Below are 14,774 nucleotides of genomic sequence, written 5' to 3'. Positions count from 1 at the left end.
CCTATCAGAACACAATCAACAAGGCTGAGACGGTATCTAATGCTTAAAATTTCAATTAAAATATAGTGTATTGGGATGTAAACACAATTTATTGGCATTTTATTTTTATTAATATCTTTATTTAGTAGATTAAGATAGTCAAAAATAGAGGGATGCAGAAAGTAGATAGAATAATGTTTATGCAAAGTGACTCTCATGCCTGAAGCTCCAAAGTCCCAGATCCCAGATTCAATCCCCCGTACCACCATGAGCCAGAGCTGAGCAGTGCTCTGGTAAGAAAAAAAGACAGAAAGAAAGAAATTGAGATGGAAGGGGGAGACATAAAGGGAGAAAGTCAGAGAAATATATGCAGCCCTGCTTCACCACATGCAAAGCTACCCCACTGCAGGTGAGAACTGGGGGCTCAAACCGGGTCTTTGCACATTGTAACATGTGTGCTCAGCCAGGTGCACCACCACAGGACCTCAACATTTTCTTAATTCTTTATTTGCGCACAGAGTTGTTGCTGGGGCATGGGGCCTGCACAGTGAATCCGTGTTCCCAGTGATTATTATCCTTTTAACTTAATCTTTTCATTTTGATAGATGTTTGTTGGTATGCATGAGACCCCTTCTGTTTCATTTGGTTTAAATCCCCCCTGCTTAACACTATTCTATTTACATAACCACTTCATTCTATTTACATAACCACTGTTAACAAGTTCCACCCTCCCTCCAGGGCATTTGTGGTTCAGTGATAGGATTCTCACCTAATCTGCCCCCTCCTTGTCACACACTGATTTTCACCAGTCATTTTTCTCTCCACCCTCTCTATGTCACATCCTGTTTCCACCCTACTTGGCAAGTATATATAAAGACAGCATTGTGAGTTGTACTGTACTTTGAGTTTAACTTAGCTCGTCTTAGATTGTGCTGCGCCCTGAATGAATAAAGAGATACTGCCTACAGCTCAACCATGAGTCCCTGGTCGTCTGTTACCCACCCGTGAAGCCAGCCCGGCGAAAACAACATAACCCGTCGAAAACAACAGATGTTGTTAAAATTCGGAAGGCTCTTGCTGACCGGCCTAGCTTCACGGGCGGGTAACAGAGACGCGGAGACAACGGCTGGGCAGGGAAGCTGTATTTCTTTATTCAGGAACAAGGATTCATAAACTAAACCAAACTAATCACCAAACAGAACTCTGCTGTCTCTTTGTGGCGGCGCAAGCACTCTCTCTTACTCTGTCCCTCTCCAACTCCCGAACTCAGGAACTCTTGCACTCTGAAACTCTGGCGGGGTTCCTTCGGGGCGGGGCCAAGCAGGCCCGCGAAACTAACTGGACTGATCTAATTCTCTTTGTGGGGGAGAACTAGAACCCAATGTAAAGCATACAACAGATAGAAACATAGAAATTGAGAGAGAAGGTGGAGACAGACATGGAGAAAGAGACAGAAAGACACCTGCAGCCCTGCTTCATCTCTTGTGAAGTTCCCCCACAGAACTTGCTCTCCGAAGGCTTGAACCCAGGTCCTTGTGAGTGGTGCTGTGTGATCTCTACTGGGTGCACCACTTACAACCCATTCTTCTCCTCTCCTCTCCTCCTTCTTTTTTGTTTCCCAACACCAGTGTCACTTGAAGGAAATACTGGTTGACACAGTCTCAGTCTTCACAAGAAAGCATTTGCAGATTTTCGCAAGAAAGGTGTCAGTTGACTTCATAATATTTTTAGGTTTGTTTCTTCATGGAACTGGGAAGTACAAATGCCTATATCAGCCCCAAACTGTGCTTTTAACAGAGAGAGAGAGAGAGAGAGAGAGAGAGGACACAACACTAAAGCCTCCCCTGTTGACACAGCTCCTTACCCATTGCACCAGGGCCTAAATATGCATCCCCTGGGTGTACAGCCCCTTCTTAACCCTGAGAGTTTAGCGTTTCTGAGTCTGTGTGTTAACAGAATACTGTTTCCTATGTCAGTCTGGAGAGTAGGTAGCGTGTGTGTGTGTGTGTGTGTGTGTGTGTGTGTGTGTGTGTGTGTTTTCATGTGAATTTCAATATGGCAAGTTGAAACTCTCTCCTGTTATTTGAACCTGGGTTGCTGACTGGTGGTTGGTACAGATCAGGGAAAGTCAGTCAGACATGGAACCAAAAGGATGTTCAAGAGCTAAGTCACTAAAATCGTGACGGTGTTTGACATTGGATTAATCAACATACAATAGTTGGCAAAGTCTACCTGAAAGTATCAATCCCATGATAAAAACAAAATCCACTGTAAACAGAATAATGACGATGAGATGAGAGAGAAGATACAAGTATGAACACAGGGATGAGCCTGGTTGAGTGCAGACTGCCACGTGCAGGGACCTGGGTTCCTGCCCCGGCTCCCCACTTGCAGGGGGGAGGCTGTAAGAGTGGGGAAGCAGGTCTGCAGGTGTTGTCTCTCTCTCTCTCTTCCCTCTCTATCTCCCCCTCCTCTGTCTCCTTCTCTAGGTCTTTTCCACTCTGGAATGATGCTCTTAGATACGGATGGTAGATAGATGACAGTGTAGATAGATAAATGAAGGCAGACAGACAGACTGGTAGAGACACTGAGAGAAACAGACCCACTGCCCTGATGGAAGGACAGTGTCTGGGAATTGAAAATTTTTCTCTAACACCTGCTTGCACTGCAGTTCAGTCAGACAGGCTCTGTGACTCCTGGAGGCCTCCTGTGTCAGCTCCTTAGCCCGGATTCTCCCTTGAGCTAAGACATAGCAGGTAAGCGATAAAATTGTACCTGCTGCAGACATCAGTGGTTGTGGGCATGTTGTGCTTTCTGCTGTTTTCTACTTTGCAAATATTTTTGTACCAATCAGCTTGACAAGTAACTCTTCATGTCTTTACTTCTCACTCTAAATTCTTAAGGTTTTTTTTTTTAATCATAAATGGGTGCTGGACTTTATCAAATGCTTTTTCTCCATCAGCTGATAAGTTCATGTGAATTTTGTCTTGTGTGTGTGTGTGTGTGTGTGTGTGTGGTGGATTACACTGATTGACCTGCAAGTGCTGAACCATCCCTGTTTCCCAGGCAAGAATCCCCCTTGGTCACAGCGGATTATTCTCTTAACATACAGCTGGATTCTATTAGCCAAGACTTTTTTTTAATATTTATTTTATTTATTTATTCCCTTTTGTTGCCCTTGTTTTTTTTCATTGTTGTTGTAGTTATTATTGTTGTCATGAATAGGACAGAGAAATGCAGAGAGGAAGGGAAGACAGAGAGGGGGAGAGAAAGACAGACACCTGCAGACCTGCTTCACAGCCTGTGGAGAAACTCCCCTGCAGGTGGGGAGCTGGGGGCTGGAACCAGGATCCTTATGCAGGTCCTTGCGCTTAAGCACCACCATTGCTTAACCCGCTGTGTTACCACCTGACTCCCTAAGCCAACACATTTTTTGAGAGTCAATATTTGTCAGGGATATAGATCTCTAGTATTTTTTTTGTTTTGCTTTTGTTTTTGGTGGATTCCTTTTCTGTTATAGGGACCAAAATAATATATTATCCTCATAAGAGATGTTTGAGAGGATTCCCTTTTCTTCTATTTTCTGGAAGAGTTTGAGGGAATACCCCACTCTACACAAGGTTTCACAAGTCTTGCCCAACTGCTCTTTAGTTCACGAGGGTATGAAGAGAGAGTTCTGTGGGGTTAGATAAGAATTCATCTGTCTCCATAATAACAACGTAACTTGTTTACATAATGTTCTATGTCTTGTAAATCACATAGAATGGGACTCAGTGAGAAGGGATTGTTCAGCACCATGACCTGTGACATTGTTCATGTGACCCTGACATGACAGTGAACCAGGGTCTCTGTGACAGTGAATGGCCAGTCAGCTGTGTGTTTTGCAGGTCCGTGTGGGCAGGGGCAGGATTCTAATCACAGTCTACAGCAACGTGTCCTTGTAATGAAATGGTAACTAGGATTTTCAACTATGACTGTGATGTTTACTGACAGAATTCTCACACATGAAGAGAAAATGACAATAGCAAAAAATTAGAACACGTGTTGTGTGAATAACATGACTCACTCAAAGAAAGAAACCTCTAGACAGAACTGAGTCATCTGAGTCCCAGATGTCCCCGCTGAGGAGTGTGGAAAGGGGAGAGTCCTGGTTTTACCATCATCCCCATCCCACTCAGCTGCTGAACCCCGTGAGTCTCCTCATCCATGTCTAATCTTCATCCCTCTGCACAGTGAGATGAGAGGAATGTGTGTCTGTGGAGACACCAGTCTGAACATCTCTGATCTTGTCTGATTTTGGAACCAAAGCAGGGAGGGGCAGGGCTGGTTAGCACCTGGATAGAAGACAGGAGCCTCTGTGGCATGGTCATGAATACAATGACATTGCCCTGAGCCCAGTGCCTCAAGGAGAAATACAGACTCAGTGCTAGTGAAATGCCAGCAGAGGTGGAGATTCCACTGTCTCAGTGCAAATGACAAATTGTCCAAAGGATATTCTGTACTAACTGAAGAATATTGAATTTCAGAGAACACTGTCCCTCTGCCTCCTGCCTTCTGTTCCCTGCAGGCTTCTCTGACAGGAAGGCAGACAGCTGTCACCCAGAAGCCAGCTGAATGGCCTCACAGCACACGGCACTGGGCCTCCTCTTTGCTTTGCAGACCTCAGTGGGGACATTGGGGAATTACTTCCTGATTTACCACTATGTCTCCCTGTCCCTCACAGGACACGGGGTGAGGCCCACAGACGTGATTCTCAGACACCTGACCATCGCCAACTCCATGGTCATTCTTTCCAAAGGAGTCACACAGTCCATGGCAGCTTTGGGGGTGACAGACTTTCTCAGTGATCTGGGCTGCAAACTTGTCTTCTACCTCCACAGGGTGGGCAGGGGGGTTTCCATGGGCACCACCTGCCTCCTGAGTGTGTGTCAGATGATCACCATCAGTCCCTGGACCTCCAGGTGGGCCCAGCACAAAGACAGGGCTGCCCACAACACTGAGCGCTACACACTCCTCATCTGGATACTGCACCTGTCAGTCAACTACGTTATTTTAGCAAGTATGACTAGTACACTGAGAAGCAAAAATATGACACATAAACAGGATTTTGGATATTGTTCTGCCACATTTAAAGGTGAATTGTAGCTTCACTCTACAGTGCACTGTTCTCAGTCCTTGATGTACTGTCTCTGGGCCTCATGCTCTGGGCCGGGGGCTCCATGGTCTCCATGCTCCAAAGGCACAAGCAGCAGGTCCAGCACCTTCACAGAGATCATGTCACCCCCAGAGCTGCCCCTGAGACCAGGGCCACCCAGAGCATCCTGGTGCTGTCAGCACCTTTGTCACCTGCTACACCCTCTCCTCCACCTGTCACCTCTGCATTGCTCTGTCAAAAAATCCCAGATGGTGGATGGTGAACCTCTCTGCTCTACTGGCTGCATCTTTCCCCACTGTCAGCCCCTTCCTCCTCATGAGCCGGAGCTCCAGGCTGTATGGGCCCTGCCGTGTCTGCATGAGGGACTCAACTCCCCACCACTGTCATGAGGAAGGTGAACTTTCTGTGCTTTTGCACAGTATTGAGTCCATCCTCAGATGCCCCTGTATTATTGTTACTCTATCGGAATGTAGTCAACAAGGCTGAGATGGTATCTAATGCTAAAAATTTCAAATAAAATGTAGTGTATTGGAATGTAAATGACAATTTATTGGCATTTTATTTTTTATTAATATCTTTATTTAATGGAATAAGTCAAAAATATAGAGGGGTGCAGACGGTAGATAGCATAAAGTTTAGCAAAGTGACTCTCATGCCTGAGGCTCCAAAGTCCCAGATCCCGGATTCAATCCCCTGCACCACCATGAGCCAGAGCTGAGCAGTGCTCTGGTAAGAAAAAAGAAAGAAAGAAAGAAAGAAAGAAAGAAAGAAAGAAAGAAAGAAAGAAAGAAAGAAAGAAAGAAATTGAGAGGGAAGGGGGAGACAGAAAGGGAGCAAGTCAGAGACACAACTACAGCCCTGCTTCAACACTTTCAAAGCTACCCCACTGCAGGTGGGGACTGGGAGCTCAAATCCGGGTCTTTGCACATTATAATGTGTGCTCAGCCAGGTGCACCACCACAGGACCTCAACATTTTCTTAATTCTTTATTTTCACACAGAGTTGTTGCTGGGGCATGGGGCCTGCACAGTGACTCCATGTTCCCAGTGCTTATTATTACCCTTTTAACTTATTCTTTTCATTTTGATAGAAATATAGAAATTGAGAGAGAAGGTGTAGAAAGACATGGAGAAAGAGATGGAAAGACACCGGCAGCCCTGCTTCATCTCTTGTGAAGTTCCCCCACAGAACTTGCTCTCCGAAGGCTTGAACCCAGCTCCTTGTGTGTGGTCATGTGTGATCTCTACTGGGTGCACAACTGTACAACCCATTCTTCTACTTCTAATTCTCCTCCTCCTCCTCCTCTCCTCCTTCTTTTTTGTTTCCCAACACCAGTGTCACTTGAAGGAAATACTGGTTGACACAATCTCAGTCTTCACAATAAAGCATTTGCATATTTTTGCAAGAAAGGTGTCAGTTGACTTCATGATTTTTTTAGGTTTGTTTCTTCATGGAACTGAGAAGTACACATGCCTATATCAGTCCCAAACTGTGCTTTTAACAGAGAGAGAGAGAGAGAGAGAGAGAGAGAGAGAACACACAACACTAAAGCCTCCCCTGTTGACACAGCTCCTTACCCATTGCACCAGGGCCTAAATATGCATCCCCTGGGTGTACAGCCCCTTCTTAACCCTGAGAGTTTAGCGTTTCTGAGTCTGTGTGTTAACAGAATACTGTTTCCTATGTCAGTCTGGAAAGTAGGTAGTGTGTGTGTGTGTGTGTGTGTTTTCATGTGAATTTCAATATGGCAAATTGAAACTCTCTCCTGTTATCTGGACCTGGGTTGCTGACTGGTGGTTGGTACAGATCAGGGAAAGTCAGTCAGACATGGAACCAAAAGGATGTTCAAGAGCTAAGTCACTAAAATCGTGACAGTGTTTGACATTGGATTAATCAACATACAATAGTTGGCAAAGTCTATCTGAAAGTATTGATCCCATGATAAAAACAAAATCCACTGTAAACAGAATAATGATGATGAGATGAGAGACAAGAAACAAGTATGAACACAGGGGTGAACCTGGTTGAGTGCACACTGCCCCGTGTGGGACCTGGGTTCAAGCCCCGGCTCCCCTCCTGCAGGGGGGAGACTGTAAGAGTCGGGAAGCAGGTCTGCAGGTGTTGTCTCTCTTTCATTCTTCCCTCTCTATCTCCCTCTCCTCTCTCTCCTTTTTTAGGTCTTTTCCACTCTGGAATTATGCTCTTAGATACGGATGATAGATAGATGACAGGGTAGATAGATAAATGAAGGCAGACAGACAGACAGATAGAGACACTGAGAGACACAGATAATGAACCCACATCACTAAGCCATCCTCCAGTACAGCGGGCACAGTCTGGACCTGGCCCAACTGTAGGTAAAGCAGTGCACATCAAGGAAGACATTGTTCCAGTGCTCATCTTATTTTAGCTTTGCCACCATGAACTAGCCAGGGCCTTCATTCTTAAAAATATTTTATCTTTAATTTATCTATAAAAAATATTGACAAGACCATAGGATAAGAGGGATAGAACTCCACACAATTCCCACCACCTGGGTTCCATATCCCACCCCCTCCACTGGAAGCTTTCCTATTCTTTATCCCTCTGGGAGTACGGACCCAGGATCATTATGGGGTGAAGAAAGTGGAGGGTTTTCAGTCAGAGTTCAGGTTGCCAGGGCTAGCTTTGCAGTGAGTGTCAGATGACCAGGGACACATGACTGAGCGTAGAAGCAATATTTCTTTATTAATGAGCAAACAATTCAAAAAACTAATCTAATCTAATCACAACCCAATTCTGTTTTGCCTCTCTCTCCTCAGGCGGAAGGGTCAGGAACCAAGGCAGTATGTAGGATAGGGGGTGGGGAGAAGGAAGAAGCACAAAAAGGCAAGACTCAACCAAAATCTCCTGGAGGCAGGGGGAGTGAGACCAAACCAATGTAACAGAATGACCATGTAAATAGACCACAATGTCAAGCATGTAACAGAAGGGATCCCAGAAGCAGAACTAGAAGCATACCAACTACTAGAAGCACACCAACAACTAGAAGCATACCAACAACTAGAAGCATACCAACAACTAGAAGCATACCAACAGAGGTTGTAGCTTCTGTAATTGCTCCTCCACTGGACATGGACATTGGCAGGTCAATCTATACCCCCTAGCCTGTTTCTTTCTCTCCCTAGTGGGGCCGGGCTCTAGGGAGGTGATGTCCCAGGACACACTGGTGAAGTCATTTGTCCAAGAAAGTCAGGTTGGTGTCCAGGTAGTATCTGAACTTGGTGTCAGAGTCCAGGAGCTGAAGGGTTGACATCACAGGCCTGGCATCTGTGAGCCCAGTCTAAAGTGAAAGATGTCGAGGTGGTACTGGTTGCATTGATCAGGTTTGGGTCAATTGGTATCAGTTGAGAGAAGCCTGTAGGAAAACGAGCCACAACCCAGAGGTTCCAGGACTGGCAGAAATGTGTGTTTTCTGTAGAATGGGGAGGGATCCTGCTGTCTTACAGTTGAAGAAGGCTATAGACAGTTATTATGATAACCAAATTATTTAGAAATTTGGTTGACTTTGAAAATTCCATTATTAGGATTTGCTGTATCATACAAGACCTCACCATGATTTATGTCATTTCAAGCTATTGACATAGAGCTGTAGCCAATATAGTGACACAGCCAGTTGCTTCTGGTCTAAGATTATATAGGTGGTTTGATATTTCAAAGAAAAAGTCATTAGAAATGTATTAACAATTTAAGCCCACTGTTCAGAGTCAATCAGGTTATATATGTTAAGCTTTCTATGCTTAGTTTAAAGGAAGATATACTCAGAACTGGGGTCAAAGCATTAACACATTTGAGACATTTCATCAATTTTCTTCTCTAATATTGATTACACCATGATTTATAAAAGCATAGATTACTAGGAGGTTGTAATTTAACTTAGTAAGGGGTTGGTAGTGGGGGCTGCTGTGGCACATAAAAGGATTCACAGCTGGGAGCTGGGAACTGGTTTAAACAATACACGGTTTACTAGGTGAAACAGGTAAAAGGCAAATAAGCACTTATCATCAAAGGTTAAGAGTACACTAGGTCTGTAAATATGAATGTAGTTATCAAAAGTTTAGTCCCATAAGATAAGCAATGATCAGCTCTGGTAAAGGTTGCTCATGGTTGTAGAGGTGCCTAAAAGTTACCGGCTAGCAGAGTCACATGTGTTCAGTTCCCAGTAGAAGTAGCCATGGTGGAACCTGGCGCACCTCTGCCCCAAGATGTTTCTGACCAGGAGAAGCAGCAACAGCCAAAGAGAGCCAGTTCTGGCTGGCTGTACTTTTCTTTGTACACCAGCACAGCCTGGATCTGCCCACAGTCCCCCCACGTGCCTGCGCAGACCACTGCATACTCTGTCACCAAGGCTGACATCAGCACTGTGTCAGCATTTCCATCCATGGTGGCAGGTTTACTGCATCACCAGAATAGGAATGTATGTTTTTATTTTGTTTATAAAAAAGGAAACACTGACAAAACCATAGGCTAAGAGGGGTACAACTCCACACAATTCCCAACACCAGGTCTCTGTATCCCATACCCTCCCCTGATAGCTTTCCCATTCTTTAACCTTCTGGGAACATGGAACCAAGGTCATTGTCAGGTACAGAAGGTGGAAGTTCTGGCTTCTGTAATTGCTTCCCCACTGAACATGGGTGTTGACAGGTATATCCATACTCCCAGCCTCCCTCCCTCTTTCCCTAGTGGGACTGGTTCTGAGCAATCAGAGCTCCAGGACACATTAGTGGGGTTATCTGTCCAGGGAAAGCTGGTTGACATCATGCTAGCATCTGGTACCTGGTGGCTGAAAAGAGAGTTAACATATGAAGCCAAACTGTTGAATAATCATGAACTTAAAGTTCATGGAATAGTGCAGATGAAGAGTTGGGGGGTCTCTGTTTTGTAGGTAGCTAGTAGGCCTGTTTTCGTGATAGTCCTAAGGGCCTGTGGCTATACAAGTTTTTTTTTCCCCCAGAGCCTGACATCTGATAAGCAGATGGAAGGTCCAGATTCTGTAATTGCTTCCCCGCTGAACATGGACATTGACAGGTATATCCATACTTTGAGCCTGCCTCTCTCTTTCCCAAGTGGAGTGGGGTTCTTGGGAATCAGAGCTCCAGGACACATTGGTGGGGTTTTCTGTCCAGGGAAGTCTTGTGGGTCTATGTGAAATCTTGGTAGAGCTTAGGGGTGCTCTCCCATCCTTGGATGGAGGTCTGGAAAGACACCCCACTTGTTAACCTCTCTCCTTATAGAGATGAGGCAAGAGGGATCTCCTTATTAGTCTCTCAAGATCACAGAAAGCCTACAAGCCTCTCACACTTAGTTCCTCCTGCTAGCAGGCCAAATGGCTGCCTGCTTGAGGGTTCACTCAAAGTTCACTATGTTTATTCAAAGTTCACATCCACTATAAGGTCTTCTTTTGATCATATAGGAGAACACACTCTATCATACACCCTTGCCGGTACCGGGAAGTGAGACCCCATATTCTATTTCCTTGTGCCTTTGATATCTGTGATTTACATCAAGTTTTGTTTTTCTCCTTCTCTACCTCACCTACTGGTTTAACCCCTATGCTGCTCTCAAATACCTTTAGATAATTAACTTGCCTGAATCAAACTAATTGTCTTGACCTTTATGTATCTCATCATCTTCTCATACCAACCCATCCACCATGGGGGCATGCCGACCTTTAAGAAACCTGTAATTTCTGACATGTATGAAAAATATTCTTTGTTTAACTCACATAAAATCCTGTACCCATCTCCAAATAAACAGATGTTAATACCAGAATATCACCTGATGCCTTTTTCTAATTCACGCAGTCACTAGAGCTGGTGAGGGAGGGTCGAGGCTTACCTCCAAGATGGAGCCATTCCACATGAGCACCAGCGAAGTCTGGTTGGCATCATGCTAGCATTTGGAACATGGTGGTTGAAAAGAGAGTTTACATACAAAGCTAAACAAATTGTTGACTAATCATGAACTTAAAGTTCATGGAATAGTGCAGATGAAGAGTGGGGGGGGAGATCACTTTGTAGGTAGCTAGTAGGCCTATTTTAGTTATATTTCAAAGGGTCTGTGGCTATAGTACTTCCCCCCACCCTTGGAGCCTGATACGCAGTTGGATCCAAGTTATTGTCTGGGAAGATGATGTCATGGCTGGAAAAAGGACCAGAAAGCTGGATCAGGGAAGAGAGTAGCTCCCAAATATGTTAACACCATTCCCACCATCTAAAGTCTGTGTCTGTGTCCCTACTGCTGCCTCCCAAGGCCTTCATTTTAGACCTTCCTCCTCCCTGTGCTTTGCCATAACCACCCTCTGCTGGACCCTCATGTTGATGTTTTCCCTTAACTTTAGCTGCCAGGACAGAGGCAGAATACGTCACATGGCAAGTCTCCTGTCACCTGAGTCCCACAATGGCCTTGGGTCCATTCCACCTCTCCCTGCCACGAGCTCGCTTTCCACACGCCAGCTGAACCCTGCCCGCTGAGCTCCACCCCACATGCCCTTGCTCTTGGCGAGGTCCCAAAGAAATATCTCGACATCGCCCACTGCACACATCATCCCTTTGAGGGGTGTGAGGCTGGTTGGAGAAAAGGGCCAGGAGGTGCCAGTGACCCTCAGCCTGTGCTCTGCAGACACTGGGCTCCCCCCATGAGGGAGGGATCCTGACAGCAAGCATGTGGGTGTGCAGGGACCATGTGAGAATCTGCATGTGACTGTGTGTGTCCGAGTGTGAGGACGTGAGCGGAGGCTGTGGGAGGGTTGGGCATGGTGCTGTGATAGAATGTGGTGGTGTGGGGAGAGGGTGAGCCTGCTGGAGCCTGCTGCCCAGGGTAGTGGTGGTGACTGTGTGGCTTGGAAAGGTGGAGGCAGGGCTTCAGTTTTCAACCCTAGAATCAGTGAGAGCAGATTTCATGTGAATACAAACTCTGTTTTTCTCTCTCTTTCTCTACCACTCCTCCCTCTCACCCTCTCCTACTTGAACATGTCATTGTTCTCAATGTAACCAAACAAAAGTTTAAAGTACCGGAAATCATGCGCTCTCCTCAATTCTTTGTTGAGATAATGCATGAAGGACCTTTTAATACTGGGGCAAGGCCAGCCACTCTGGCTTCCCCTTGAGCCCTTTTAAACAGTCTGTCCCCACTAAGACTCAAATTCCTGACCTGGGAGCCCATGGTAGTGGGCAATCTGCTGAATTGATGGAATTCCTAGTTGGAAACTTGGAAAATTACACTGCGTGCAAACTCTGGTCACTTTCTCCATCACAAAGTATATTGTGGAATTTCAGCCGTCACCACCACCAAATGCGAAGAACTGCTGTGAATTCCCGGGGTCTTGACTGAGGAGAAACATTTACAATTTGTTTACAGGGTTGCGCAGTAGCCCAGTGGTTTAAGCACAGGTGGCGCAAAGCGCAAGGACCGGCATAAGGATCCCGGATCCAGCCCCCGGATCCCCACCTGCAGGGGAGTCGCTTCACAGGTGGTGAAGCAGGTCTGCAGGTGTCTGTCTTCTTCTCCTCCTCTCTGTCTCCCCTCCTCTTTCCATTTCTCTCTGTCTTATCCAGCACCAATAACGACAATGATAGCCACAGCAGGATAAAGCAATAGAAAAGGGAAGCCTCCAGGAGCTATGGATTCATGGTGCAGCCACCGAGCCCCAGCAATAACCCTGGAGGCAAAAACAAAAAAACAAAGAAACCTGTTCTCATTGCCAGGGATTCAGTGTGAGTCAGCTTCCATGGAGAGTCTGAGACACACAGAGAGAGCAAGACCACACAGCAGACCTGGCCCCAGTGTGCAGGGGTCAGACTCAACCCAGGCTGCGGGTGACACTAAGCAGACACCTTCCCAGGTGAGCTGTCTTGCTTGGCTGACTTGATGGATTTGATCAAAGAGGAGAAAAGGCCAGGGATGCCACCTGGAGAGGCTGCTTGTCTGTTTACACTGCTCTCACTTCTAAAGAGGGTAGATAGCATAATGGCTTTGCAAAGAGAATCTCATGCCTGAGGTTCTAAAGTACAGGTTCAATCCCCACACCACCAAATGCCAGATCTGAACAGTGTTCTGGTAAATATAAATAAAATACAATATACAAAAATTAATTAACTAATAAAAATTAATAAAGCTCTCTCTCCTCAGGCCCTGCTTGTCCAGGCTTCCTGTCCTCACAGGGTCAGTACAGCTCTGCCACATGTTCCTGCAGAGTCCACTGTCACCCCTGGAGGCTCATGGCCTCTGAGCTGTGCAAAGGACCAAAATCTCTAATGATCTTCCATGGTGACTGTTCACCCCTGTTACCTGTATCCCAGGGAGAGACCATGTGGGTGTCATTCTCAGACTCCAAATCTCAGCTCATAACAAGAGACTTTATTATTACAATGCATAAGGATCCAGGTTCGAGTCCCTGGTTTCCACCTGCAGGGGGAAGCTTCGTGAGTGGTGAAGCAGTGCTGCAGGTGTCTGTCTTTCTCCTTCTCTATCATCTGCTTTTCTCTTGATTTCTGGCAGTCTCTATCCAATAAATAAAAGATAATAAAATAAATTTTCAAAAAATCTTACAAAAAAGAGACTTCACACAATTCAAAGTTCTATAAATTATAAAAGTTTCCAACTGAAAAACAAGCAGAGAAGCCAGGAGCCCAGGAGCCATCAGCTCCTGTCAGAGCCCAGCCCTTCCTGCTCCTCTGAGGGGCCCCTGCTGCTCCAGGGACCCTGGGAGAACAGAGTCCCTCTCCCCTGGGCAGTGGTCTCTGTGGGAGTCATTGTGCAAAGTGTGTCACTGTCCTCACAGCCAGTACCTGGGCTCTTTGCATCAGCATCCCAAGTCCCCAAGGCTGCCCTGTCACTGCCACTCCTGGTGACATACTCACTGGGGCTCAGCAGGGAGGTGAGGTCACTGGTCACAAGGCCATATCTCAGGGTCTGGCTGCATCTGCTCACACGGGCAGAAGCCATGGCCCCTTCCCACCGAGTCCCCTGTCTTTGCAGTGGCAGAGAGCCGGGACCTCCTGTGCCAGCTCAGGGCAGAGTCTGCAAGGAAGGAGGTGCAGCAGGATTCTGGTGAGTGACTGTCAGCTAAGAGGTTCTGTGGGGACAGGGCTCCAGTCCCAGAGACCCAGGGTGGGAGGTTCCTGAGACTGGAGCTGGGCTGGGAGGAGAAATGGGGCTGCAGACTACACAGCTTGTCACGGCTGCAGACCTTGCTGGCAGGAACTGCTGCCATTATTTTAAACACAAATGACACGTGAATGGCTGGCAAGGTGACACAGGGGATCAACCTTGGACTCTCCATCATGAGGCCCTCAGCTGGTCCCTGGCATCATATGTTCACAGTGATCACTATTTCTCTTCCCCTCTCTAATTCTTTAACAAATATGTAAACATACTTGAAAAAAACAAATGCTTGATTTTCAGATATTTAATATTTACTGTATGAAAATCTAACTTCAGTAATTCTTACAAAAACTGAATATCCCTTTTCAGTTTGAGAGGAGATTCCTGTTAGTCCCTCTGTAAAGAGCAGGAAGGACCTACTGGCATCCTGGGGTCTGTGCAGAGATTGTCACTACAGAGCAGGCTGCAGCCCCAGCTGTGTCCTCTGAACCCT

The 14,774-nt window shown here is 46.1% G+C and overlaps 1 protein-coding gene and 1 pseudogene across 1 annotated transcript in view; both read left to right on the top strand.

Annotated features, from left to right (window-relative positions):
- LOC132532742 (vomeronasal type-1 receptor 4-like) overlaps positions 1-4,593 on the top strand; it is a 33,726-nt gene extending 29,133 nt beyond the window's left edge. Inside the window, exon 4 of the mRNA XM_060171222.1 lies at positions 4,547-4,593. Within this exon, the coding sequence (XP_060027205.1) occupies positions 4,547-4,593 (47 nt within the window). The remainder of the gene's footprint in view (positions 1-4,546) is intronic.
- Positions 4,594-14,235, top strand: LOC132532738 (vomeronasal type-1 receptor 4-like; annotated as a pseudogene).
- Positions 14,236-14,774: the final 539 nt, after the last annotated feature.

This window comes from Erinaceus europaeus, chromosome 2 (assembly GCF_950295315.1).
Source record: "Erinaceus europaeus chromosome 2, mEriEur2.1, whole genome shotgun sequence".
Lineage (NCBI taxonomy): Eukaryota > Metazoa > Chordata > Mammalia > Eulipotyphla > Erinaceidae > Erinaceus > Erinaceus europaeus.
Note: the sequence above shows the minus strand (reverse complement) of the source record. Positions and strands in the feature narration are given on the sequence as shown.